This window comes from Furipterus horrens, unplaced genomic scaffold (assembly GCF_987537825.1).
Source record: "Furipterus horrens unplaced genomic scaffold, mFurHor1.1.pri manual_scaffold_7, whole genome shotgun sequence".
In the NCBI taxonomy this organism is placed as follows: Eukaryota; Metazoa; Chordata; class Mammalia; order Chiroptera; family Furipteridae; genus Furipterus; species Furipterus horrens.
In genome coordinates this window covers 28,396,641-28,423,126 of record NW_028327177.1, presented here as the reverse complement: position 1 = coordinate 28,423,126, position 26,486 = coordinate 28,396,641, and the positions used below count along the sequence as shown (strand labels likewise).

The window sequence follows — 26,486 nt, the reverse complement described above, 5'->3', positions numbered from 1 at the left end:
ATGAAGTTATAAACCAGCGGTGCCATTTGGGCAGGTAAGAGTTAAAGAGGGCAGTGCTGTTTGCGGTCGCACCTGGACAGCGGCGGGCGGCGAGGAATCCCAGCTGCGGGCAAGCCCCTGGCGGTGCGCGACTCCGGCGCTGGGGAGAGCGGCCACCGCATCGCCTTGAACAGTGAGGCCCAGGGGGACGGGAGGACGGATCCCGGTCTCCTAGCTGAATAACTGTGTGAATCCATCTTGGACCCCCGCCCCCAAAGAAAGCACCACAGGGCTGCGAAATAGGTCGCGGACAGGCAGGCGCCGGTCGCTGATTTGTGACGCGTACACAGGCACTGCCCCGGACAGCCGGCCCAAGAAAACAAAACACATCTGTCAAAATGAGGCAGACAACTATAGAAATCCCGGTGATACAACTCACCAGACAGCAGATAGAGAACCTGACAGATGAACAGATAAGAAACCTGTCAGAGGCTCAATTCTGGGCCATTGTTATCAGGTGGCTTACAGAATTCACAAAAGAGCAGGAAAAAGATAAGAAAGAAGCGAAAAACTTTCATAACGAAAGGAACAAAACCGAATACGAGATAGATGGTGAGAAAAAAAAATCCAGAGTTCATTTCAACAAACTGGAATATGGAGAAGGAACAAGCAGTCAACCAATGCAGCGAGAGGAAATGGGAAGCAACAATGAGAGGATCAGAAACCTCTGGGACAGCTATAAAAGGCCCAACATAAGAATCATTGGTTTGCCAGAGAGTGAGGAAGATGAACTAGAACTTGAAAAATTGAGTGAAAATATAATAAAGGAGAACTTCCCAGACTTGGGGAAGGGAATAGACTTGCAGGTCCAGGAAGCAAGGAGAGTTCCCAAGAGACTGGACCCAGGGAGAACCACCCCAAGACACATTATAATCAAAATGTCAAAAATTAAAGATAAAGAGAGAATCTTAAAAGCAGCAAGAGAGAAGAAAAGAATTATGTACAAAGGGGTTCCAATTAGACTATCAGCTGACTTCTCAAGGGAAACCCTACAGGCAAGAAGAGACTGGCAAGAAATATTCAAAGTAATGAAAATCCAAAACCTACAACCACGAATACTCTATCCAGCGAAATTGTCATTCAGAATAGAAGGACAGAGAAAGTGTTTCCAGGACAAAATAAAACTGAAAGAGTTCATTAGATCCAAACCACTGTTATATGAGATGTTAAAGGGACTGGTTTAAAAAAAAAACAGAAGCTAGGGAGATGAAACAAAGGCAAACTAAATAGGCAATGAGAGTGGAAAAGGAACTGTGGGTACGGGAAGCATATTGGGGGGAGGTCAACAGGGAGGGGGAATGGGGAAAGGGAGGGAGATGATATAGGAATTGGGGATCAAGGTAGGAGGGAATGGAATAGACGGAGAGAGGTTGGGAGGAACTGTATGCACAACTAATGGACATAATCTAAAAGGGGGGGACAACTGGAGGGAGGGGGGCCACCGGGTGGAGGGGAGCAGAGGGAAGGGAAATTGGCACAAATGTAATATTTTAATCAATAAAACACATTAAATCTGAAAAAAAAAAAAGTTACTCAATAATAAAAATGTATTTGGAAATTAACATTTTTCTAACACTTGCTAAGATTTTATTTGAAATATAGCTATTGCTCATTGACATTTATTAAAATCACTTACTTAAGAAAAATGTTCTCTACTTTGAAATTTTATAGGGTCTAATATCAAGGTATCTTATTAAATGGTAACCTAGAATAAATTTAAAAGGGAGGTTTTTAAAAAGGAAAAGCATTATGCTTTAAAATAAATCCTGTGTATATTTGTGTCCAGGTTACAAACAAATATGTAAAAATCAGAGCAGAAACTGGCAAAATGAAAGAATGATCTTGATGACTCATCATTCCAATAGATAATTTCCATAATGAAGAAAGAATTACTAGGGACACTAGAAGCCATTTTCTTTTGCTGCTATTAAGTATTATTTAATTGTCAAATTTGATTTAATGCCTAATCCAGGGGCATACCACAAATACGCAAGCCCTATTTTTGTCTATGTCAGAAGACAATTATGTATAATATTTTTCTCCTTGCAATTTCTTTTTTCTTTTTTGTCATTTTTACTTTTCAATTGCTGTTTACAGTCAATATTATTTTGTATTAGTTTCAGGTGTACAGCATAGTGGTCAGACAATCATACACATTATGAAGTGTTCCCCTCCGTATTCCCAGTACCCAACTGGTATTGTACATAGTTATTATGATATTATTGACTATATTCTCTATGCTGTATTTTACATCTCCATGACGACTGATCTAAAAATAAAAGTCAAATTATCTATGGGTGAAAATATTAAGCATTCATATGTGGTCTGATTTTTCTCCAGGGCAGCAACTTGTTAAAATATGAATGCCTAGCATGTATGTAATTACAAGTGCATGGCATGTAGCAAAGACATAAAGTGTTCACTGGATAAATGATGAATGAAGGAACTAAAATATTTCTGTAGATAGAAACACTAAATACTCTAAAATATATTATTAAATCCGTAACGTTTATTCCTATAAAAGAATGCTGACTGGGAGTTTTTGGCTGTCCCTGAATTGAAGACTAAGACTTACAGAAAAGACAAAGATGCTCAAGCACCCCCTATCTTGAAGACAGCCAGGGGCCACATGGAGCCAAACCACTGCCCCTCAGTTTACTAAGAGGCTGCAGAAGGAGCCCCACAACTCCCAATCAGGTGACAGGTGAATCAGGAGCACTGAGGTGCAGTGTTTATGACTTTCCTCACTCAAGCCAAGATGGGAAGCACCAAGATATTCCATCATAGACACTGTCGGTCCCTGCAAGAAGGGGAGACTGGCATTTCACTACCAGCTGACTGGGACACGCAAATTTGCACTGGTGAAAATGTTCTTACAAGACTTAACATATGCCCCTGGAAGTGTGTAAGAGGTGGAGGGAAAACCATTTCTGAAGATGGGAGGCTGGATGGAGCAGCCTGCACCTGTAGACATAAATGGGCCATAGAAATAATATATATGGGGAAGAGAGAATGGGAAATACCTCCCACGCTCCCTACTCATTCCCTGAGACCCTACAAATAGAACATCACCAATTCACATGGTTCTATGTAAGGAAACACAGAGATTAAAGGAAGAAGAAAGGCTGCTGGTCAAGTGCATCAAATGCCCTACCTAGAGAGGGGTTTAAATTGCTTGAATAGATAGGAGATAACTGCCTATTTCTTACGGAGGGTTCAGTGAGAAAGCAAGCCAGGATAAGACTAACAGTCCAAGAAAACCACACATACTGTCCACATGAAAATCACATCAGCCAAGATACTCTGCAGCAGTTGGAACCAAATTATGCCAGTGCAGGACACACCATCTTCAGATGACCAGGTTCAAATGATGACCTCTGTCTCTTCTGTCTCTCCTCTAACCCCCACCCTACTCGCTGTCTCCATCTCTCCAAGAGCTAGACTCAGGAGAAGGGAAAGCACACCAACTACATTAAATCACTTAAGTGGCCTGCTCTCAGATGTAGGGTACGGAATACAGTACCCTCACTTATCGCGGGTATTATGTTCCAGACCTCTCTGCGAAGTAGGAACCTTACATTTTTTCTACACTCTTAAACCTACGTAACTTCAACAACATACGTATACAGTACCGCAAAATCCCGTGATATAGTGAAAAATCCGCAATAATTAAATATAATATTTTAAAATATCCCGCAATACAGCAAGGCCGCGATAAGTGAACAGCGATATAGCAAGGGACTACTGTAATCAGGTAAGATTAAAGTCAAATTTGAGATTAAAATTTCAAACTAGTCAGACTTTTACTAAGCAAAAGTGACCAGAAAGTTGTAGCATTTATTCAAAGGCATAGTTAAGGGATAAAAAAGGGAGCTTAGAGAGTGCATGGTCCAGAACGGGTTTGGAGAAAAGGCTGTTTCAGGTTTATCCACAAAGAGTTGTAACTTTAAACAGTGCTTATGTGAATATATATACCCCTTCATGCCAGGATGAATCCTCAAAGAGCTGATAACAAAAAAATTGTAGCTGAAATTATTCTTCTAAATTCAAGCAGAGGCTGAAATATACCTAATTTTTTAAAAACCAAAATGTTACTCCTGATAAATTCTCAAGTGACAGCTGCTACTTGCCTGCTTAAGCTTGGTTTAACTTATCTCTGCAGCTAGACAAAGCCAGTCCCCTCTGTCCACAGCTCCTTCTCTGTTCATCTTAAATTTGGGATCCTCTAGAAATCCATTTTTGGTAAACATTTCTCCCTACTGCAAGGTTCTCTCTGGGTGATCTCATGTATCCTTTTTAAGCCAAGTATTCCCAAATTCATAGCTTCATCCTATGTTTTCAATTACCTAGTATATTTATATGTCCCACAGATATTACAAACTCGGTACATTCACAACAAAACTCATTAACTCACCCCCTCACACCCAACCTCCAAAACTTGTTCTTCCCTCCCTGTCCATTTTGTATCTTATTCAATGGCAACACCATCAATCTAATCTGCTGTTATCAGGAAACTTCTTTACCCTAATCTCCTACACACAACTGGTTATTATACCCAGATGATTCTAAAGATCTAATCTAATCTGATGTCTTAAATGTAGCCTCCCTTCTCTAATTCCATTATCTTTTCTTATCAACTCTGATAATTTCAATAGTCTTTAGTCCAGTCCTCCAAGGTCTCCAGTCTCTCTGATTCCAGTCTGTGCTTCCCTTTGACACTAACAAACAAATCTGATAAGCTACTTTCCTGATAAAAATTATGCATTAGCTATCTGCTGCCCACAGGATTAAGGCTAAACACATGCTAGAAGCCTCAGCCTGGCAATTAAGGCCTTTACAAGCTGGGTCACTCTTGCATCTTAATCAGTATTACCCTGTACAGCAGGCATTATCTCCTTTAGGATGTAGTCTCTGGCAAAGTGTGCAGAAAAGCCTTCCGTGCTGGCTACGCCAAATCATCTCAACCCCGCATCTCTGCTTGCCCCATGTCTGAACCCCTACTTTATTTCAATGGTTCCAGTTTGGGTTCTATGCCATGATTTACCTACCTCCTCTTTCTCTTGATTTAATAGCTTTATTTTATGACTCAAGTTACCTCTTCACTAGAGGCTTAGTAATAGTATAAGTAACTGTAAAATTATAGGGCAAACTCTGAAGTTGTATTCCCTAGGTTCAAATTTTGGCTCTGCCAACTATAAGCTATGTGACTCTGACCACCAAACTTAATCTTTCTGTACCTTAGTCTCCTCAGTAAAAAATAGGCGGGATAACAATATTATCACCAAAGGATATTTGTTAAAGGAGTGCTTTGAGACGTACTGAGCGCATAGTGGGCTCTACTATGTATTAGCTACTATTTTTACTAATACTTAGTTTATTAGCCAGAAGAAAAACGATAGAAAAATTCTGAACATGAAAATTATACCTGCAGACAAAAATGCCTTAAAGAACTGGTTAGTTGGAAAAACAATTTCAGATGCTGAAGTTTTAAACTTAATGCAGCTGCCTATCATGAGTCACTGCACAGTACCAAAACAAATGGAAGCTTGATAGTTTTAACGTGGAGTCAAGAGAAAAAAAGTATGAATAACTACAGAGCAAGAAAACATTCTTATAGGTAAGGGCAACTGATGTAAAAATACAAAAAGGGGCTCACAGGTTGACTAAATTCTAAAAATAAACTGCTTTAAAAATGACAACAGTGTATCTAAAAAACTGCTGTTCAATGATGACTACTAGACTGCGAAGGGTTGCGTAATAATAATTTCTGTAACTGAGTCATTTAAAGAATATTTTCCTAAAAGATCACTTACAATTCTATAAAAAAAGGAAAATGGAAAAATAATTTGTTTGCAGACATTAGCTATAATTCACTGATTTTTACAGATCAAGGGGGAATTTATCTGCATCTTGTTTCTATTGTGCTTTATATAGATCTGCTAAGGAAAGTCTTTTTACTGTTCACAGTTAAGGCAAGAATGATGAAATGTTTAAAATCAAAAGGCAATTTCAGAAATTCTGCACCATCAATGAAGTTCTAATGAGTATAATCACTAAAATGATTATCTGTTTTAGATTTTCCATTAGCAGTGACAAGCCACAACTGACTACTCGTTTCACTTGACTAGTTAGTAAAGGAGTACGGCTGGTTATTAGCCTTTTACACATTTAGTATTTGCATCCTTGGCTATGATGTAGCTTCACTTGCATTCTCACATTAAGATAGACAGTTAAAAACTAAATTGAAGGACTACAGATTACAACCTGATACTCTAACCCAGGTTACTGAGCCTTTTGCAAGACACCTTAATAATTAACAACAGCTTTAATTACAACAGTATACTACACCAAATTAAACATGTACCACTCCTTAATTCATAAAGAGTTCCTTTGTTAAGAACCATGAAAATATATCTTCAAAATAAATTAATAAAATTAAGATATCTGTTCTCCAAAATTCTTTTATCTGTTACTAAACATTAGTTTGATGTCCTCTTTCACATATCTCCGTAAGACGCATCTATATTTCTGGAAAGAAAGTGTTTTCTGCTATTGATGGACAAGATTACAAAACAAAACTAGTTTGGGGTTTTTTTTTTTTGCATTAAAAATAAGGCTGTTATTTCTGGAAAGTCTTCCAACATGATGAGTCCAATCTAATGAAAGTTTTATTTTAATGAGTGAGTGGTACTTGGAAAAGGTTGCCAACCTACTGTCAGGACAGGAGAGAAAGGTGTCAGTATTAGCTTAACCAGGCCAACAAATCCAATAGGCTCCAAAAGAACTATGAACTTCTCACCGTGAAAGATACAAGTCAGGAAGCATGATGAAAGTTATTTATGAAAAGGGTTCTAACGCTAAACTACTACATGTATTCTGAAAACCTGAATTAGTATGCAAGTATAAAATAATTTCATATTAAAAAATTCAATTATGATGGTTAAAGTAAAAAAGAACTATTATCAACAAAACCCAATCTGTGCATCACTAGTAAACTCAATCAATCCTAACAACTTACTTGAAATCTAATGGTTTATTTAAGAAAGTAAACATCTTGGGGCATTACTCTAACAGTAAAAGGTAATAAATTACATTGTCCACTCTTTGATCCTAGAGTTCACTCTTGGTTCTTAATATTGCTTTTGATGTAATCCCCCCATTGATTGACTAAACATTCAAAATGAGGTTATGAACAGAAAGTCGACGTAGTCAAAATAACTCCCTCGGACATCAACATTAGTCATAACACATGCTTGGAGTACAGGATCTTTGTTTTAAAGTAGCCCATTTTTCAAAACAATCTTCCAAATGAAGTGTTTTTTCTTTTACTCCTTTTTGTTTGTTGCTTTGTATTAATGGCATTTTTAAAAGAACAAATTAGTATGAGAAAAGTTTATGCTTTTTAGAACTCCTTTTGGTAAGCCATTTTTCTTTTTGCCATGTGCTTTAAATATCTTAATAAATTCCAACACGGTGACAAGAAACCACATACTGCACCTGTGCCTTCTCTTAATTAATCCAATAAGTGCAGGCCTGCTCACTTTAATTTGTAAAGGAAATGATGATATAGTGCATTTTAACTTAAGGTATTAATTATCTAAATAAGCAGAATTAGCTTAATGTTTCAGTAGATGATGCAAGTAAAAATTTCTGAAATTATGGAAGACAAACAGCAATTTAAGAATAAGAAAGTAAAATGCTCATTCTACCTCAGGGGGCCAAATGGACTAAATTATACTGAAGGGGAAAGAAAAACAGTGTACCAGTTCAGAGACACTAAAGTTTTTGTCTTTTAACTACTATAGAATCAATTAAATTCAGCTTAGTCGCCCAGTGACTGATTAGCTTTTAACATTTTTTTCCTACTTATAGATAAGTATGTTTGAAGAAGGCCACCCTCCTTTCAAAACAAAGGTTATAACTGTCTTAAATGCCTCAGTAGATTGATGGTCAAAATCTTATAAATATTCTACATGGACTTAGACAATCACATGATACAACTGTGCACACGCCACACCATCTGTTGGATACAATTGCCAGTACAGACTTCGTGAGTTGGCAGAGGACTGAAACAGTCAAGAATTCTGCAAGTATTTCAAAGTGCAGGCTTCTCATTAATTTTAATTTCCTGTTGGCTCTACAAGGAAAGAGTGAGTCGTGAAAGCACAATGTGCCACATACACTCAATTTCATGCCACATGTACACCTGTAATCATAAACTCTTATCCAGGGCTATCGACTAAAGCTTTTGAGACTTTGTGTTTATTTCTTTTTTAGCCTAGAAGAAATAAATCTGAACTATCTATAGTTATCTTCTCATACTTTGTTATCACTCTTGCAAACATCTGGAAATATTTGACAATAATCATTTAATTAATGCAAAGCTAATTGATGACAATATGCTTAAATACTTCACTCAATGAAGTGGTTTCCTCAGTTCACACAACGAGGGAGGGGCTGCAGAGAACAAGAAGTTCTTTGACTAAGGAGAACACTATAAGGGAAGCTTCTAACCAACATCTCGTTGCAAAGCAAAAACATTATCTGTATGCCTATTTAAGTAAATAGAGCAGATGACAGCATCCAGCTACACTGGTGAACACTTGTGGAGGCTGCCGGTTCACATTTTTCTCCCAAGGCCTTCCACAGGGCCTGTGCTGCTGAGGGCTTTCCAAAGGGCTGGTGTCACTGCAGTATTTTGTGGTCCCTTGTACTTCACCACTGTCTCCCCCCGATTACCTTTCAGAACTCCTGGCTGCTCCAGGAGGGTGAAAAGACCCTGAGAAGAAAACATTTCTCCAGAACAAGTGCCTCTTCCTAAAATGCCCACAGTGGCTCCAACAGCAGGGCTGGTACTTTCTCTGGATTTCCTGCTTTCTGCATTTTGTAGCAGTGAGGATTTTGTTGCTGTTTGTTTGCATGTTTTTGTTTTTTGCTTTTTGTTTCCCTATAAACATAATGACTTGCCAATCCAGGAATCAGAGGTACAACTGTAAAAGGATCAGAAAAGTCCAAGACAAATTTACACGTGGAGAGGACTTCTTCCTTCTGCCACAATAATTGAGACTTTTTATCCAGTGCTGCCCTGAAGAAATGTGTCCCTTGGCTCAAAAGAATGCCACCAATTAAATAAATATTTAAGAATCATACTAATCAAGAAATGTTAACTTACAATTTAGTTTGAGTCAAAAACAAATAGTTAATTTACTGAATTCCTCTTATACTAGTAATTATTGTCAATCTAATTTATTTTTTAATGTGGAACGAATATAGTACGTTTAACAGATGGCTTTTTAAAAGTTTTTGTTCTTATTCCAAAATCTTTATGTTACCCAAAATATATCTATTTAAGAATAGATACTGTAACTTCTGCAAAACATGATCAACACACTCTCTATTTAACACTAAACAATCTGGAGGCTAAGGCTGTTTGGAAATAATTCTAACAAAAACTGAAACATTACACTAGTGCTATAATAAACAGATTTGCCTTTTACATTTGTTTTATAAACCTTCACAGGCACACCCGAAACAGCACTTTCTTATTAGAGTTCAAATAATTGATTCAATTAGCACCAATACATTTTATCCTATCTTTATAATACCCCCAAATTGGTGAACATAAAATTAATTATCCTATTATCTCATTACATACAGGAACATAATATGAAACAACAGTTCAGAGAAAATCCAAAGGACAAATGCTAAAAGCAAATACACACATTATGTTGCAGAGAGGCTTTAAGATAAAGAATGTTTCCTACTTTGCACATCTGTCTAGCAGGTGCCTCTGAATAAGTTCTGTCCTTTAGAAACCTGCTCTGAATACTACAAAAGACAATGAAATGTTCTCTTTCATTTTTCTTTCTTGAAACCTATTTTCCTCAATTCAGAAAGATAATGATTTCTACATCCTGGAAATATGGTCACAACAAGTTACGGTTATTTTAAGCAACTTCTATTTCATGTACATAGGAACCACATAAAGCTCAGCTGTTTTGGAAGGTAGCCCAGAGATATATCATATAGAAGGAAGATAAACCCATGAACTGTTAGCACACTGTTTACTTTGATCAGTCAACTTTGTAAACATTGTATATCTAACGTATGATGGAATGAATAAGACCAGACTTCCCTCATCATTACTGGCTGGTGCCTTAAATGGAAATCTATTTGCTTTTAGTGCATTTCCTTACTACGTGCATTTCCATCCAACCCCTTACATTTTGTCCCATCCTTTTCCTATCCTCTTTTAGCCCTTCTTACACACTGTTCTTTGTCTCTTACCACATTCACTATTACTTCTAGTAATTCTTTATTCATCTGGCATTCCTTCCTTTATTCATCGCCTATTTATTTGCATTTACACTATCCTCAGGAGCTATTTCAACATATTCCACTTTCTACAAAGTAGGCAGTTCCTGTTGACAGGTGTAGGAAATGTTGGAGAAGGAAGAACTGCTATAGCCCAGTCTCTCCTTTCCTCCCTTTTTAGGGCTCCACGCCCTGCACAAGTCAGAAAAGAAATAATCCTGCAAAAATGGGATCCAGTCATAGGATCTCTTGAAGCCTCTTTCCTAATGTATTTCTTTTTTTTCTTTCACTTTCTACTATTTTGTTCCTCACCTTTAATCTAGTAAATCAGCTATTTTTGTTAATCAACCTTTGGTAATGCATACTACCTATATCCCTGTTCTTGTTTCTTTTTCTCAGTTTTATTACAACTGCTCCTTGACTTACAATGGGGTTACATTCCAATAAACTTATTGTAAATTGAAAATATCACGTCAATATGCACATGCATTTAACATACCTAGCCTACCAAACACCATAGCTTAGCCTAGCCTACTTTAAACATGCTCGGAACACAATATGCAAAAGACACAGGTAACACAGTACAGTGTGGAGTAACAGTCATTTACCCTTATAAGCATGTGCCTGACTGGGAGCTGCAGCACGCTGCCACGGTCCAGCATGGTGAGAGTACTGAACTGCATAGCACTAGTCCAGGAAAAGATCAAAATTCAAAATTCAAAGTATGGTTTATTGAATATGAAAGGTATCATTTCACATCATCTAAAGCTGAAAATCGTAAGTCAAACCATTGTTAAGTCAAGCCTGTTTTGCATAATGGGTTTCTCCTACCTCCAGTCTTTTCCTATCAATCAAATCCTACATGCTGCCATCGAGATTAGTATCTTAAAACACTTCATTATGTCATTCTCCAACTGGAAACCTTCAGTGGTTTTCTACTATGAAATAAAATTCATACTTTGCAATCTTGCACTCAAGGCCCACACCATCTGACCCTTCCCATTTTATTTCTCTTATTGTTCCAAATGAACTCTATTTCATTGTCTCCCAACACAACTTATGCTTTCCTATCTAAGCTTTTATTACATGCATCATTCTTTGTATGCCTGTGTTCCCTCTGTCTAGTCACCCTTCAATGCTTAGACAAAGCCCCCTTCATATCAGTATGATTTCATAAACTACTCCAGCCTCTACTGAGTGCCCCTCTTATGCAAAACCACATGACATCAGAATTATTGCTCTGGATTACAGAGCAATATATACCTTGTCGTAACTTGATAAATATTAAACGTGTGTATGTATATATCCCATAGTGCCTAGCACAATCTAAAGCAGAAAGCAGAACATTTGTTAAACTAGTTTGTTTTCTAAGAAGTTTTGGAATTTTCCATTAGAAAGACTCCAAAATCTTGAATCTTGACTGATCTTTGACAGATTTTGACTAACAAAATATGACACTATGCTTATTATTTTTCCCTCATCTTATTTTTCTTCATTGCTGTAAAATATACTTAAATTAAAATCCACCATTTTAATAATTTTTAAGTGTACAGGTCAGTGGCATTGAGTACATCCTCACTGCTGTGCCACCATCATGGCCATCCATCCCTGGAATATCTTCATCTTGTGAAACTGAAACTCTGTACTCTCTAAACAATACCCCCCACCACCCCTCTACCCCAACCCCTGGCAACTACAATTCTATTTTCTATCCCTATGAATCTGACTTCTTTAGGTACTTCATGTAAGGAGAATCACATGGCATTTGTCCTTTTGTAATTATTTCACTTAGCACAATATCTTCAAGGTTTGTCCATATTATGGCATGTGTCAGAATTTCCTTCCTTTTTAGGCTTAATATTATTCTGTTGCATGTACATACCACATTTTGTTTATCCATTCACTGATGGACACTTTCAGCTACTGTGAATGATGTTGCTATGAACATGGATGTACAAGTATCTGTTTCACTTCTTTTGAATATATGCCCAGAAGTGGAATTTCTGGAACATATGGCAATTCTGTTAAATCTTCTGAAGCACTGCCATACTGTATACCACAAATTAGTTAAGCCATTTTACATTCCCACCTACAGTGCACAAGGAAGGGTTCCAATTTCTCCCAATGCTCACCAACACTTGTTATTTTCTCTCTTTCGCTCTTTGTGTGTGTGTGTGTTTATATAATAGTCATCTTAATGGGTGTGAAGTGGTCTCATGGTTTTGATGTGCATGTCCCTAATGGTTAGTGATATTAAGCATCTTTTCATTTGTTTATCTTCTTTGGAGAAATATAACCACTTGTATATCTTCTTTGGAGAAACAGCTATCCCTTTTTTAAATTGGGTTTTTTATTGTTGTTGAGTTGTGGAAGTGCTTTATATAGGGTGGGGAAAAATAGTTTACAATTTTGAGTATGTGAAACACAGGTCATTCTTGTTTTATTATTTATTAATTATTGTATTATTTTCCATATGAAGAACTACAAACCTGTTTTTGTCCCATCCTGTAGATCCTGGATGTAAATTCCTTATCAGACATATAATTTAAAATGGTTTCTCCCATTCCATGGATTGCCTTTTCAATCTGTTGATAGCGTCCCTTGATACACAAAAGTTTTAATTTCAGTATAGTCCAATTTATCTATTTCTTCTTCTGTTGCCTGTGCTTTTGGTACCATATCCAAGAAATCATTGTCAAATCCAATATAATTAAGCTTTTTCTCTATGTTTTTTCTAGGAATTTTATAGTTTTAGTTCTTAAGTTTAGATCTATGATTTATTTTCAGTTAATTTTTATATATGGTGGAAGGTAGGGGCCCAACATCATCCTTTTGCACACAGATATCCAGTTTTCCCAGCATCATTTGTTGACAAGACTATCCTTTCCCCATTGAATGGTCTTGGTACTATTGTCAAAAATCATAGACTATATATGTTTATTTCTGGGCTTTCTCTTCTAATCCATTGGTCTATATAACTGTGTGTTTTGATTACTGTAGATTTTGTTTTGATTACTATAGCTTTGTAATGAGTTTTGAAACCAGGAAGTATAAAACCTCCAACTTTGTTTCTCTTTTTCAAGATTGTTTGACTATTCAACTCCATTGAAATTCCGTATGAGTTTTAGGATGGACTTTTCTATTTCTGCAAAGAAAGGTCACTGTGATTTTTATGAAACTTACAGTAAATCTATAGATTGCTTTGGAGAGTACTGACATTTCAATAATATTATTTTGCAATCCATGAACATGAGATGTCTTTCCATGTTTTGGTATTTTTAATTTCTTTCAGCAATGTTTTGTAGTTTTCAGTGTACAACTCTTACACCTCTTCGGTTAAGATTTCTCCTAAATGTTCATTCCTTTTGATGCTATTATAAATACACACTATGCAGATCCTAAGTAGGTCTCAACAGGCCTTACAACTTCTGCTATTACCCTCTTAGCAGGTTACTGTCGCCACCTAAAAACCCTGGGCCTGCCTGATAGGATCATACAGGCTAGCTAACTGTTGGCACAGCTGCCAGACACAAGAGTGAGGTAATTTTAGATCAGTCAGCTCCAGTCAAGCTGTCAGATGACCACAGCCACTTGCGACACCTAAGGTGAGACCAGCAAAAGAACCACTCAGTTAAACCTAGTCAAACTACTTACCCACGGAAGTGTGAGCAAATAAGTTGTTATTTTAAGCCAGTAAGTTTTGGGGGTGGTAGCAAAAACTAATTGAAACAATTAAATAAGTATATTTAATATTTCTTAACTATGATAATTTATTCTTTACTTTGTAACCCCTTTCAAACTGTTTCCCAAAGGTTATTAAGATTTATTCTGAGACAGAGTTCTTTAAAGCAAAATACTCTACATAATTCATCATGCTCATGAATGATTTAAAACTTGAATGTGTCAGCATTCTAAATAATTTATAACTTTTTAAAAAGTAGATAGCTTAAAATTTTACATGAACTATGGAAATACAGATTTTATTTTTCTAATTTATAACTTCAAAATTGAAAACACAGTAAGAAGATATTATAATTAATGTTTTCAGGTTAATCTGTGCTATTGCTAATATTTGCTAGCAATAAGTGCTAAATTTATTGAGGACAGATTTTTGAAACTATACTACATGATTATTTTAAAAACTTAGATAATCACAAGATTTAGGAATAGAGTACTTACCATTAAAAATATTTTTAAAAATCATTTATTTATTTGTTTGTTTATTTATTTATTTTTAGAGAGCGGGGAAAGGAGAAAGAGAGGGAGAGAAACATCACTGTGTGGTTGCCTCTCACTTGCGCCCCCAACTGGGGACCTCACGGGCAACCTAGTCATGTACCCTGACTGGGAATCAAACCAGCAACACTTGGCTCACAGGCCAACGCTCAATCCACTACCATTAAAAATATTTACCATCCCAAAGCATTTAGAGGCATGTTAACTAAGCAAATGGCTTAAAGTAACTTAAAAATTTTAAAGACATACATATCTAAAACTTTATTTACTTACAAATAAATGTACTTATTAATAAATATAGATTTGAAACATTATAGTTACTTCATGTGGGAAAGAATAAGCCTACAGAATAATATCCAAAGGTAACATACTATTTAAAATGTGCTAAAGCAAAAATCTCCATAAAAATTCCTACTCCACTGAAAACTTCATTTTGAGAATTTACTCTCTCAAGTGTGGAAATAGTTGCTTTAGAATTGTTTATCTGTATTATGTGCATTCTGTAAAAGAAATATAAAGGAGCAGGACGGAAGAAATAAAGAGAAAATGTAATAAAAGGTGTTAAGGTACAGTTTTATACTGAAGTTTATATGCTAACTAGATAAAAAATAGGACTATTATTTCTGACAAACCAACTGGAATTAATGCTTACTCAAGTAGAAGCAAATTCAGTTAACTTTCAAAGTTGAGGCAAATTTCTCCAAGTCTATGTCATAAATGTCTTTGTATCATTTGTCTGGAAACGGAATTTACTGGCTGTCAGAAGTATCTCATTTTTGCATTATTAAAAACATCTTTTGAAATATTTGTCATTTTAATTTTAAAGAGTCCTAAATATTTCTCTAAGTGTGGGCTATGATTTATTTAACTATAAGCAATTACTTACATTTCTCTGTAAGTACATTTCTACAAGAAAACTACATCTGTGCTGTTCCCCTACTCACACTGATGACTATAGATTGAATATCAATATACAGTCTATAATTTTAAATACACACGAAACTGTGCTTCTCAATCTAACAGTAAAATAAAGAAGGAGAAAACATAAATGAGAGAATTAAAATGTACTTACAAAGTCGAAGTCTCCATCTTGAGGAACTTTCCAGTTATCAGGAAAAACATTTTTAGACATAGGGAAGGGTTCATGCACGTTCTGATTACAGTTTTCATGACTCTTATTCTTGAAGTCCTGTTTATCAAAGTAGTCCATGAAAGATGGTCTTTGTACTTGTGGGGAAGTTGCATTTCCTTAGGTAAACAAAGAACATAACGAGGGCCTAAGTTTCTCACATTTCAAGAAGTACAATTTTTATTGAAGTATATATTTTTTTATCAAGCTATATAACAAATGTTCGCTGGTTAGATTTAAGGCCAACATAGTCAATTTAATGAAGAACAAAGTAAAATGAAGTAAGACAAGAATGAAAAAAACAAATATATCCAGGCCAAATAAAATTCAAATGATTAGGCAGAGATCCACAATATTCTTAGATTGTAGAAGCATTTTAGAATTTTGGCGGATCTTTATCACAATTTTATTTAAAATCATTTCAGATGTAGTTGAAATCTGTCAGAGAAAGCCAATTTTTAAAATCTGTTTTATTTTAAACAGCTAGGCCTGAATTATTACTGTCACTGGGCACCACTATCACCTATAAAAAGTTGTAAGGACCTACCTAGGTTCCTCTTTTATCTCTTCACTTCCTCATAGTCTTTCTACCTAATTCCATCTCCTCCTGGACTCCCATGGTTTCACCTGTCATAATATTTATATCTGTGACTTCCAGCTCTATTTCTCCAGCCCAGATCTTGCTTTTAAGTTCTATACCCGACTTCCCACTGCTTACTATTAGACAACTGGATCTGAGGTGAGTTAGTTACCTCAGACTTACCAGCTCTAAAACTAAATTCAAGGTCTTTCCCTTCAAGTTCACTGCTCATCTAATAAAGTCAACATAATTTATTCAATCCCCAAAGTGATAAAGTTGAGAAGTAACCCAGATTCCTCTCCTCCCATCATACCACACTGATCATTGGGTCTTTGTAATTCTACTTCACAATACAGTTGTTTAAACCTAGCCCTTTTTTCTCTATCCAACATTGCTACCCTCCAAGTTTAGCTTCTCATCATTTCCTGCCTAGGCCACTGTAGCAACCTCCAAACTGGTCTCACTGTTTCACCAAGTTTTGATTTTAGTTTCATATTGATAACACGGTGGTCTTTCTAAATGCAAATCAAACCATGTCATTCTTCTGTTTAGAACCTTCCAATGACTCCCCCTTCTCTACACTGAATGATTAAAGTGGAAAATAAACATTTGAAATAACTAGATTTTTAAATCTAGCCAGTATGGTCTTGATCAGTGGTTTCCAAACTGGATTCTGTAAAGCCCCAGAGTTCCAAAAGAGGGTTCCCAGTCACTACCACAAAGACTCTAGTACAGGCCTCCAGACAGTAACTTACCTACCTTCTTCTTAAACTGCTCCTGTGATGGGAAGTACACCTCCCCACAAGGAAGTCTGTTGGGCAACCCGAAGTTACAAAAAATATTTTTCAATGTGAGCCTGAAATTTGTCCTTCTATTATTTATACTCATGTTCCAAGTAAATTCTTCTTTTATATACTAGTACATCAACTATCTGAAGACACAGATAATGGCTTCTGTCCTGGTTGTCTGTTTTTCAGGTGAAACATCCCTACTTCCTCTCACATGACATGCTTTTCAGATTCATCATCACCTTGTTTACTTGCCTATGGAGGCATTCCAGTCTCTCCATGATCCTCTAAAATCAGGTGTAACATTGCCAATAGTGATCTGGCCAATGTAGAATGCACTTGCAATTGTACTAATGCAACTTAAAACAACAGTTACCATTATGACAACTAAGTAACATTGTTGGCTCATAAAGTAATTTTGGTCAAAAGAATGCAATGCTAAAGAACCTTCATTTCTACTCTAGGAATATGGTATGAAAATGAATTGATGCCTGCTTCAAATGGTGATTCAGCAAGTCTGGAATTCTTCAGATTAAAAGGGAGGGGTGCAGAAGTTGTTAGTAAGAACTCTACTCCCCTTTCCTTTCCCCAGCTCCTAGATCTTGGTGTGCATTATTTGATGGTTTGAGAATTTAGAGGAGTTTGCTCAGGTAAAGATATGAGAGGTTGGCAATGACAGTATTTATTCATTTAAAATTTTTCACTACATTGCTTTAAAATGACATCATTTTCCTCATCAAAACAAGTTTTTATTGACTTCTCATTATGTGTTGTTGTTTTTTTAATAAATTATGGTAAAATACACATAACATAAAGCTGATCATCTTAACCATTTTTAAAGGTACAGTTCAGTAGTGTTAAGAATTTTCACACTGTTGGGCAACCAATCTCCATCTTGCAAAACTGCAACTCTATACCCATTAAACAACAACACCCCATCCTCCCCTCCCTGCCAGCCCCAGAAACTACCATTCTGTTTTCATTATCTATGAATTTGACTACTCTAGATAACTTATATAAGTAGAATCATACAGTACTTCTCTTTTTTATGACCAGTTCATTTCACTTAGCTTAATATCCCCAAGGATGTTTTATCATGTGTTAGAATTCCCTTTCTTTTTAAGCTAAATAATATTCCATTGTATGCAGTATCATATTTTGTTTATCCATCCATTTGTCAATGGACATTAGGATTACTTTCCTCTCTTGGCTATGGTGAATGATGCTGCTATGAACATGGGTGTACAAATATCTCTAAAACCCTGCTGATTGTTTTTAAGTAAACTATTCTTAGTTTTCCTCTATACACATGCAAATCCTAGCGTGCAAGTGATCTTATTTTTTAATACCTACACAGAGGCCTTTTTCATTTTCTAATGGGTGTTTTAATGGTTGAGCCTAATTTCTAATAAAGTAAATCATTATGATACATTGTAAGTAAACATGAGTATTAGTAAAAGTAACATATTTATTTCTATTTTCAACCCAGGAATTATGTCTTTTAAATGCATTTATCTTTACTTTTTGTTAAACTATAAGTTCTCTAATACAGGAACCCAAATCCTTTACTCAAATAATTTCATAAATAACTGTGACCATCAATAAGTGGTTCTGACTATACCCAGATGTTTAACATCAATGGCCGTGAGGAGCTCATAAGATGGTATGTGATTTTTCAACATCATTACTTTTGAATTAGTAGAGGCTACTAGTACTTCATTACTAGCAACTGTGTATTGGCATCATAAATTTAAAAAATCATATGACTACTACAATTTTAGAAAGAGCTGTCTCAGGAGAGTCAGAAGGAATCTTTATTCAGAATATGCATGTATTAGTGAAAAAACAGCAAAAAAGAAAAAAAAGTACTGTTTATCTGAAGACTTGTTCTTCAATTAGAGCTTCTCAGGCTTTAGAAGATTTAAAAATAAGTATGACAAAACATCTGGGACCCAAATGATACCCACAGAAAAGATACTAGACATTCCATCTAAATTAGGATAGAATAAAACACCAGTATTCATAGTAAACCTTCAGAACTTAGAATACTCTCATATCCCACATATAAAACTGATGAAAAAGGAACTCTTTAGGGAGTTTAAAAAAATATTAGTCAAAGCTGCCTTTAGAGTCCCTGTCAAACCAGACTTTGCTAGTAATGTTACAAATGAACAAAATACATAGGAGAAAAGTATAATGTTTTAAAGATCAATAAATGTTATATAAAGATTCTGTGTTTCTGGTCTTTTATCTTTGATTTTCTTCCCTAAAATTTCCTATTGTTAAAAAAAAAAATGAATTGGTTAATTTGACAAGGTTACATTCCTGAATTTTGGACTGGACACATACAGTCCATTAACATTTTCAATAGATTTTAAGAACCCTTGGTATGTCTCTGGGCTTCATCATTACAAGAGATTTTATCATCAGAATTGAAATTTGGTTCCTATGGCAACCCTTTATTCCATAACAGAGTTCAGGAATTTAACTTCAATTATTCTTCACCTCTGACCTTTTTATGAGAATAAATAATAGAATGTTACAAGTGTGGCTCATTCGAAAAATTTTAAATTGAGCAAATCAAATAATAGGGGTGTGGTGATGGTGAAATAATCCCTTAATGGAAGCCTCTGCTCAATATTCATTTTTTTAAGAGATGAATAATTTTGTAATAGAATTGCATATTTATTTGTGTTGTGAGTTCTCATTTTAATTAGCTGGTCTTAAGATGGGTCACCTTCAAAAAGATATCTAAAAACCTTAACATTCAGTACAACAAGGGTTATCAATACTTACGCAGTAAAATCAGAATCAGAGAGGAGAGTTTCTTTGGGAAATAACTACTGCGAAAAAAACAAACAAAACCAAACCATGAACTTCACCATTATCAACTGCATCTGACAAACATATAGAAAAGGTTTCACTGAAGAAAGTTTCTATATAGCATTCTCTTAAAAATAAATTTAGCTTACGTATGTGCTTTGGTAAAAACAAAACAAAAAAACCAAAAACATATCACAGCACTACTAATCCACTGAAGAAAACAGCACTCCCTGACCACTGCTCCTCCCCAGGCCAGGCCTGAACTGCTCTTATTGCTCTTCCCTTCAGTCAGCACTGGCTTCACTGCAGACTCTAGTTACAGAGTGGAACTCTTCACCCTGAATCTTTACAAATACCTGGGTGCTATAACAAAATAGACAGTGGTATTTTGATTTACCAAAGACTCTTAATTCAGACCTCTGTATTCGAGTAATGGAAACTAACATTTATAAAGCAGCAACTCTAACATGGACTACATTTCAAGAGCAGCAACATGCACAGAAAAAGGAGAAGAGAAATAAAATCTCAAAAGTTGCTTCATTTATAACTACAGAAAATAAAATGGGGAAAACTTTAATCTTTTATAAAAATCCTCACAACAAAAAGTAACATGGTTTGAGTAGGCACTTCCTTTAGTGATAGGGAGAGTACGGAAAGGCTGAAATGAAAAGCAGATAGTATTCTTTTCTTAAATGAGTGAGAGATATAGAAGTCCAATCGGAAATAAGTAGTGGCAATAGAAAGGGAAGAGGCAAACCAATCCCTGGACTGACTGAAAAAAGGGTAAAAATTACTAAGGACTTTCATTCCAGGAATCTACTCATGTATCCGCAATAGTCCTGTGTTGTTCCCAACACTATCCCATCTCAGAAGCCACTCAGGGCATGTGAGCCACCATTAGTGTCCTAGTGCCTCACAGTGCAAAGTTGCCCTCCCTCCCTTGAGGTGACAAGGTGTTTCTATTATAGGGAGTAACACATTTCTGCCCAATGACACATAAAATGAGGGTTTCTGGGAAAGCTCTATTTTCTTGAGATAGGTGCCATTCACTTCTCGCTCTTCCCTCTTGCCTGGAATGCAGATTTAATGGCTGAATATCTAGCACTTATTCTGTAAGCAGGATGACAAAAAGAATAATATCCTAAAGATGATGTCAAAAAAAAGATCTCTAATGATATTACAAAATCACTCTACCAATGCAGGACACTCTGCTGCTGGATTTCTTATTAAATGAGAAATGAAATTAATCTTATTTTATTTAATCACTATAATTTGGATTTTCTACTATATATACCTAAATTCAGTCCACTAACTGATACATTTTTACTCCCAGGTGGAGGATGTAGGAATAGGTAGGAACAACAACCTTCAATTTCACTACAGAAACACCTCAATCTGAAATCTGAACTCCACTATTATATAGTGGTTTAATTATCACTACATTTCAGATGTATTACAGTTTTAAGGGTCTTTCATAGGCTGACCTAAAAAGCTATGGTGAATGCCTGTTGGGCTCTACACTTAAAAACTTGAAAAATGACCCATTTCTAGATTAGAAATAAACATTTTGTTATTTAAAATAAAATATAAAATCAACTTAAATTAAAAAAGACAGTATATTCCATTAGATTTTTCCTTTCAGATGACTTCAGAGCAAGACATGCTGACACATAATTTTTTATTCAAATGTATGTGCTTGTAACTCCAAATATTTTCCAATGTTTAATTTAAAACTTAGCATTAAAATTTAAAGCATATCTTTGTTATTTAAAAAGAATTTAAAAACCACCTTAAAAAAAATCTCCAAGGAGGAATATAGGTTACATTTGTTTTAAAAGTCAATATTTAACTACACAATATTAAATGCGTGCCCACAGAGTGCTGTCAAGTCTCCAGGGAGACAGATGCATGTTCACAGGAGTAGAATGGAGAGGATGTTTCTGATTTACAATTTTTTTTTTTTAAAGACATAGTAGGCCCTTCAACAGGAGAGTGAAGCAAGAAATCTCAAGATAGTAACCACTGTCACATGCGATTGTGGTTGCTATGGTAAATACATTTTTTAAAAACAGAGAAAGAATAATCACAAAAAAATTGACATCAATTTCTTTAGCTGCAGTTAAATTCTGACTCCAGTTTACAAAATATATTTTTATTTAAATAATAAATTTAACGTTCAAGGTTGCATCATTTGTCAATTTTATCCCCAATTCTTTCAACCAGTTGCTGTGGAACTAAAAACCCATTAGCAATAAAGAATAAATTAAATCACCATGCAATCCTTTGTGCGTGTAAAATTTTAAAGAAAAAATAATTGTTTTCCCCTTCCTTCACACATTCCCCAAAACATATACAAGGAAGACTAAATTTTCCTTTAGAAAATATGCCAGTCCACCCACAATTATAAACTTTGCTAATTTGCATGCCTCTATACAGGTGAAAAGGCTTCATGGAAATTCAATTAATAAAGGAATTTTAAAAATACTTTACCTAAATATAATTTGTTTAGTTTTTAAATTCTTAGCATGATTATGAGAAAAAATAGTCAAAGGTAGGAAATAGTAATTAATTATAATTCGAGCATAATATATTTAGACATCAAAAGGATTTATGAATATTACCTAATTTGTTCTTCTAAAAATATTTTAAGATGTGGGTGATCCACCTAATTAATGATCTTAGAAATTTGTCCTTTAATTTGTTGCCAAGAGGGTAATGAATATATATAAAAAAAACAGAATGTTAATACAGAAGCTACTGACATCAGCTTTTTCTTAACTTCATCAGACTGGATTTTAAAACAAAGGAGGATACAAACAACATGGAGAAGATCCAGAGGCTACTCATAAAAAAGATTAAAAGCTTAGAAAATAATACCTGTACAAAGGTTAATGGGACTGAAATTGTGCAGCCAGGAAAAGAAAAGTCTAAGGATATAATTTAGTAAGTATCCAAGTATATCTGAAGGGTTCTCACACAGAAAATAGTGACCAGCTGTTTTCCATCTCCAATGAGGGCCGAATAAAAGGAAACACACAAATTGAAGCTCAGGGACTTTAGTTAAATAAAAGGAATGATTTCCTGTGCGAGTAATGAGCACTGTAACAGCCACTGTGTGTCTGTGGTAACCCTTTCTTCAGAGGCCTTTACTTTCAGGAAGACAAATTTTCACTCGTACAAGGCAGACTAATATTTACACACTTGTGTTTGCTCTGTGCTAGTAAAACAGGTATCCTAAAACCAAAATAACTTACACTAACAGGCCCAAGCTGGGTCACAACATCATAAAACACTCCACAGACCACGAGAACACGGAAGAGCAGACCATATTCAGTACCGACAAGTGACTCCAAGCCACTAGAGCCACCCATTAGCACCTCTGCAGACAAAAGGAAGGGTTTCTAATTATGCAGTAATACCGTGGGTATTTGCACCCAGATGCAGGTGGGACCTGTAGTTTACTGTTTCCACTTTTTTGTTATGCCGTGGACAAGATTAACACTACCAATTAAAGACACATACAACAGTGTTTTGTGAAACAACGGTAAGATCTCTGGAGAAACAGGGAAATGATTCTTCCTACACACTCTGCTAACCTGGTTGTTCTTGGCATTGCAAATTCTACCCTCATTGATTTATTCCTCTGGCTCTAAGTTTTATAATTTTTGAAAAAAATGTAAATATTTCATGAACATTAAACATTACTAAGCATTTTACATCTGCATATCGATCCTTTTCTGAAATAGATTTTGAGAGAAAGAAGAAGGAAAAGGATCTGACCAGGGCTGGGAGAGATGTTACTAAGCACAGAATAGAATATGAAAGTTGTTGCTCAGAGCAAACGGTCTCATACTTAATTCTGTCCGGGGACATTAGATGAACTAGGGAGCAGGGATATCTAATGGTTAGTCTTCCCTTCTTGCTTCTCTCTCCTAAAACCTTTTTAAGTCAATCTAGAATCTATTTCCAGGATAAACTCCTAAAAATCTAAAGCAGATCTTAATTTGCCTTCTCCTACTAATTAAAAATCACTATATGTTACAGACATATGCAAAGAAGAAACTTTAGAAATATGTATTCAATTTATCTTATTTAACCCAATATCAAATCATTGCTAAACAGTTATGAAAGGTCAATTTAAGTAAACAATATAAAACCTAAATATTACCAGTTATTCCTACACCCGTTCTTAATACAACATAGTCTCCACCCATGTCATCAGCCAGCTCACTCTCTGCTCAATGTGCTCCACTCTCTCTCCATCCTTTCTCAATACTCCAGGTGCATTCTAAGCACTGAGGAAAGTTGCTTATTTCCCTGTTCTTAAAAGTGGTTATCAGCCCTAGCTCCACCTCGGAAGTACTTGTAGAGTTTTTTGTTCTGATTTTTGATTTTTTTTTTTTTAATAGAGATGCCAAAGCCCTTCTCTGATCTACAGAACCATCATCTCCGAGGGGCTACTGCTGTGATGTACATTTTTGAGGTGAACCCAAAACTGGGGTTTTCCTTAAAAATCAAGTCTACTGCTCCAGCCTGTGGAGATCTCTTAAGATCCTGATTCTATCCCAGCAGGTATTTTTACTTTGTTCTACCTCATGTTATTTGCAATTGTAATGGACTTTCATTCTATAGCTTCAACGGGTTTCTATTAAAAATGTTGAACTAGCCAGGGCTGAGGCCCAAGCCCTATAGCACACAATGAGAACTTTGCTGTTGAAAATGATTTATTACTTCTTAACACTGTGCCATTGCCTCTGGTGAGCCCTCTTTTTGTTGAGGCTGGGAAGCTAAACCCTGCATTTCCCAGAACGCTTTGCACCTCATCCTGGATAATTGCACTTTTCCACACCCAGGAAGGCAAGAAAGGAGGCAGAGACCACACACGAGGTTGCTTCCTCAGTTATTTCTTTCTGCCAGGCACAGTTATGGAGACATGGAGTTGTTTGCTTGTTTGTTTTTTAACAGTAGCATTTCAGCATCCAGTCACCAGTCTCACAGGTGCTGAGGGGTGGTTGCCTTCTAATCCCTGCACAGCAACAGGGATTGAGATCACTCTGGATTACTGAACTCAACAGTGCCAACAGTAGCCTCTGGAGTCACTGTCCTGATTGTAGCAGGAAGTAGTTAGACTTCGGGTCACTGTGGGAGTTTTGGGGGAGTCATTCCTGGAGGCCTAGCTTACACAGCCCGCTTCTCCATCCTTTCCATTGATTTTACTAATATCCACACTTCTGACTTAAATCTTGGTATGTTTCAAATACCTAGAGTAGTTTCTGTTTCCTCCAATAACCCCTGACTGACACAAGCCCATTTGGGCACAACCCTCAGAACTATCAACTCAGTCATTCTACACAGTGTCCACAAGGGATATCATCAAAGACCTTGTCAAATATCTTTCCAAAATCCTAAGACACAAAAGTCAAACCCTGTGTTTTCTCTAATCTAGACACCTAGCAATGCTGTCAAGAAAAGGAAATTATATTCTGACATGATTTGTTCCCACTAACCTAAGCTGACTTATAATGATCCAGGTCTCCTTTCCTAAAGAACTCACATATGTTCTGGTTCCACCACTTGCTATGAAATCTTCAACACGTCATTTATCATTCCCCAGTCTCAGTTTCCTTAGCGGTAAACGGTAGTGACAATCTTACTTTACAGGGGCCTTCTGAGGAGTCAATAAAATAATGTATGGGAAGTCCCGAGCACAATGCTTGGCCCATACTAGAGCCTCAATTACTGATAATTATAACCTAAAAAATTCACCTTTTTTCCCTTTTCTAACAAAAAATAAAATAAAATTTAAAGTTATTCTTTCATGCTTCCATGACACTTCCCCCATTTTCTCAAAGAGATATCAAATTTCACAGTGAAATATAATAGTTCTCTCACCTGCAACTTATCACAGTGTCTGAATAAGGGAGCACTCAGCTGTTTCTTCATCTTGCCATTCAAATTAGTCACATTTATGCTTGTGCTACTGTTCATTTTGGAGATGGTTATTCTCTACAGAAACCCTCTGGCTATCTAACTGAATAAAGAGAGATGAAGCAAGGTCTGGGAGGAGGCAGGGAAAGGCTAGAGCAAGAGTTTGCCTTGAGAAGGAAAAGAACAGAGCTGTTCACTGGCTCAGCATCTCCAGTCCCAGGAAGATCAGGCCTCCCTTGCTGCGTGCGGAGCAGGTCTGGGCTCTCCAGATGCTCCAGCTTTCCAAGTTGTTGGAAGAACAAACTGAGTGAGTATGCAGGTAAAAATCAATCTTTATTGATTACCTACTGTATTTAAAGCACTCTGCTAGGTGCTCTATGTTTTTACCTAAATTAATCCACACTTAACGTGCAGACAAATATACATCACAACAGCTCAGAAAAGATTAAGTAACACAATTAAAAGTGGTCTGCCTTTAAGTCCCAGGCCCTTTACACTACACCACATCATTTGTTCAGAAAATATTTAATGAACTCTTACTACTGTGCTAGGTATTGTGTTAAGCCAGTGATTTTCAACCTTTTTCATCTCATGGCAAACACAAACTAATTACTAAAAATCTGCGGCACACAAAAATGTATTTTTTGCC

At 36.0% G+C, this 26,486-nt stretch overlaps 1 protein-coding gene across 1 annotated transcript in view; it reads right to left on the bottom strand.

Annotated features, from left to right (window-relative positions):
- Nucleotides 1-26,486, bottom strand: part of STK3 (serine/threonine kinase 3) — a 258,261-nt gene that overhangs the window by 58,810 nt on the left and 172,965 nt on the right. Inside the window, exon 10 of the mRNA XM_090282782.1 lies at nt 15,662-15,837. Coding sequence (XP_090138908.1) covers nt 15,662-15,837 — 176 coding nt within the window. The remainder of the gene's footprint in view (nt 1-15,661; nt 15,838-26,486) is intronic.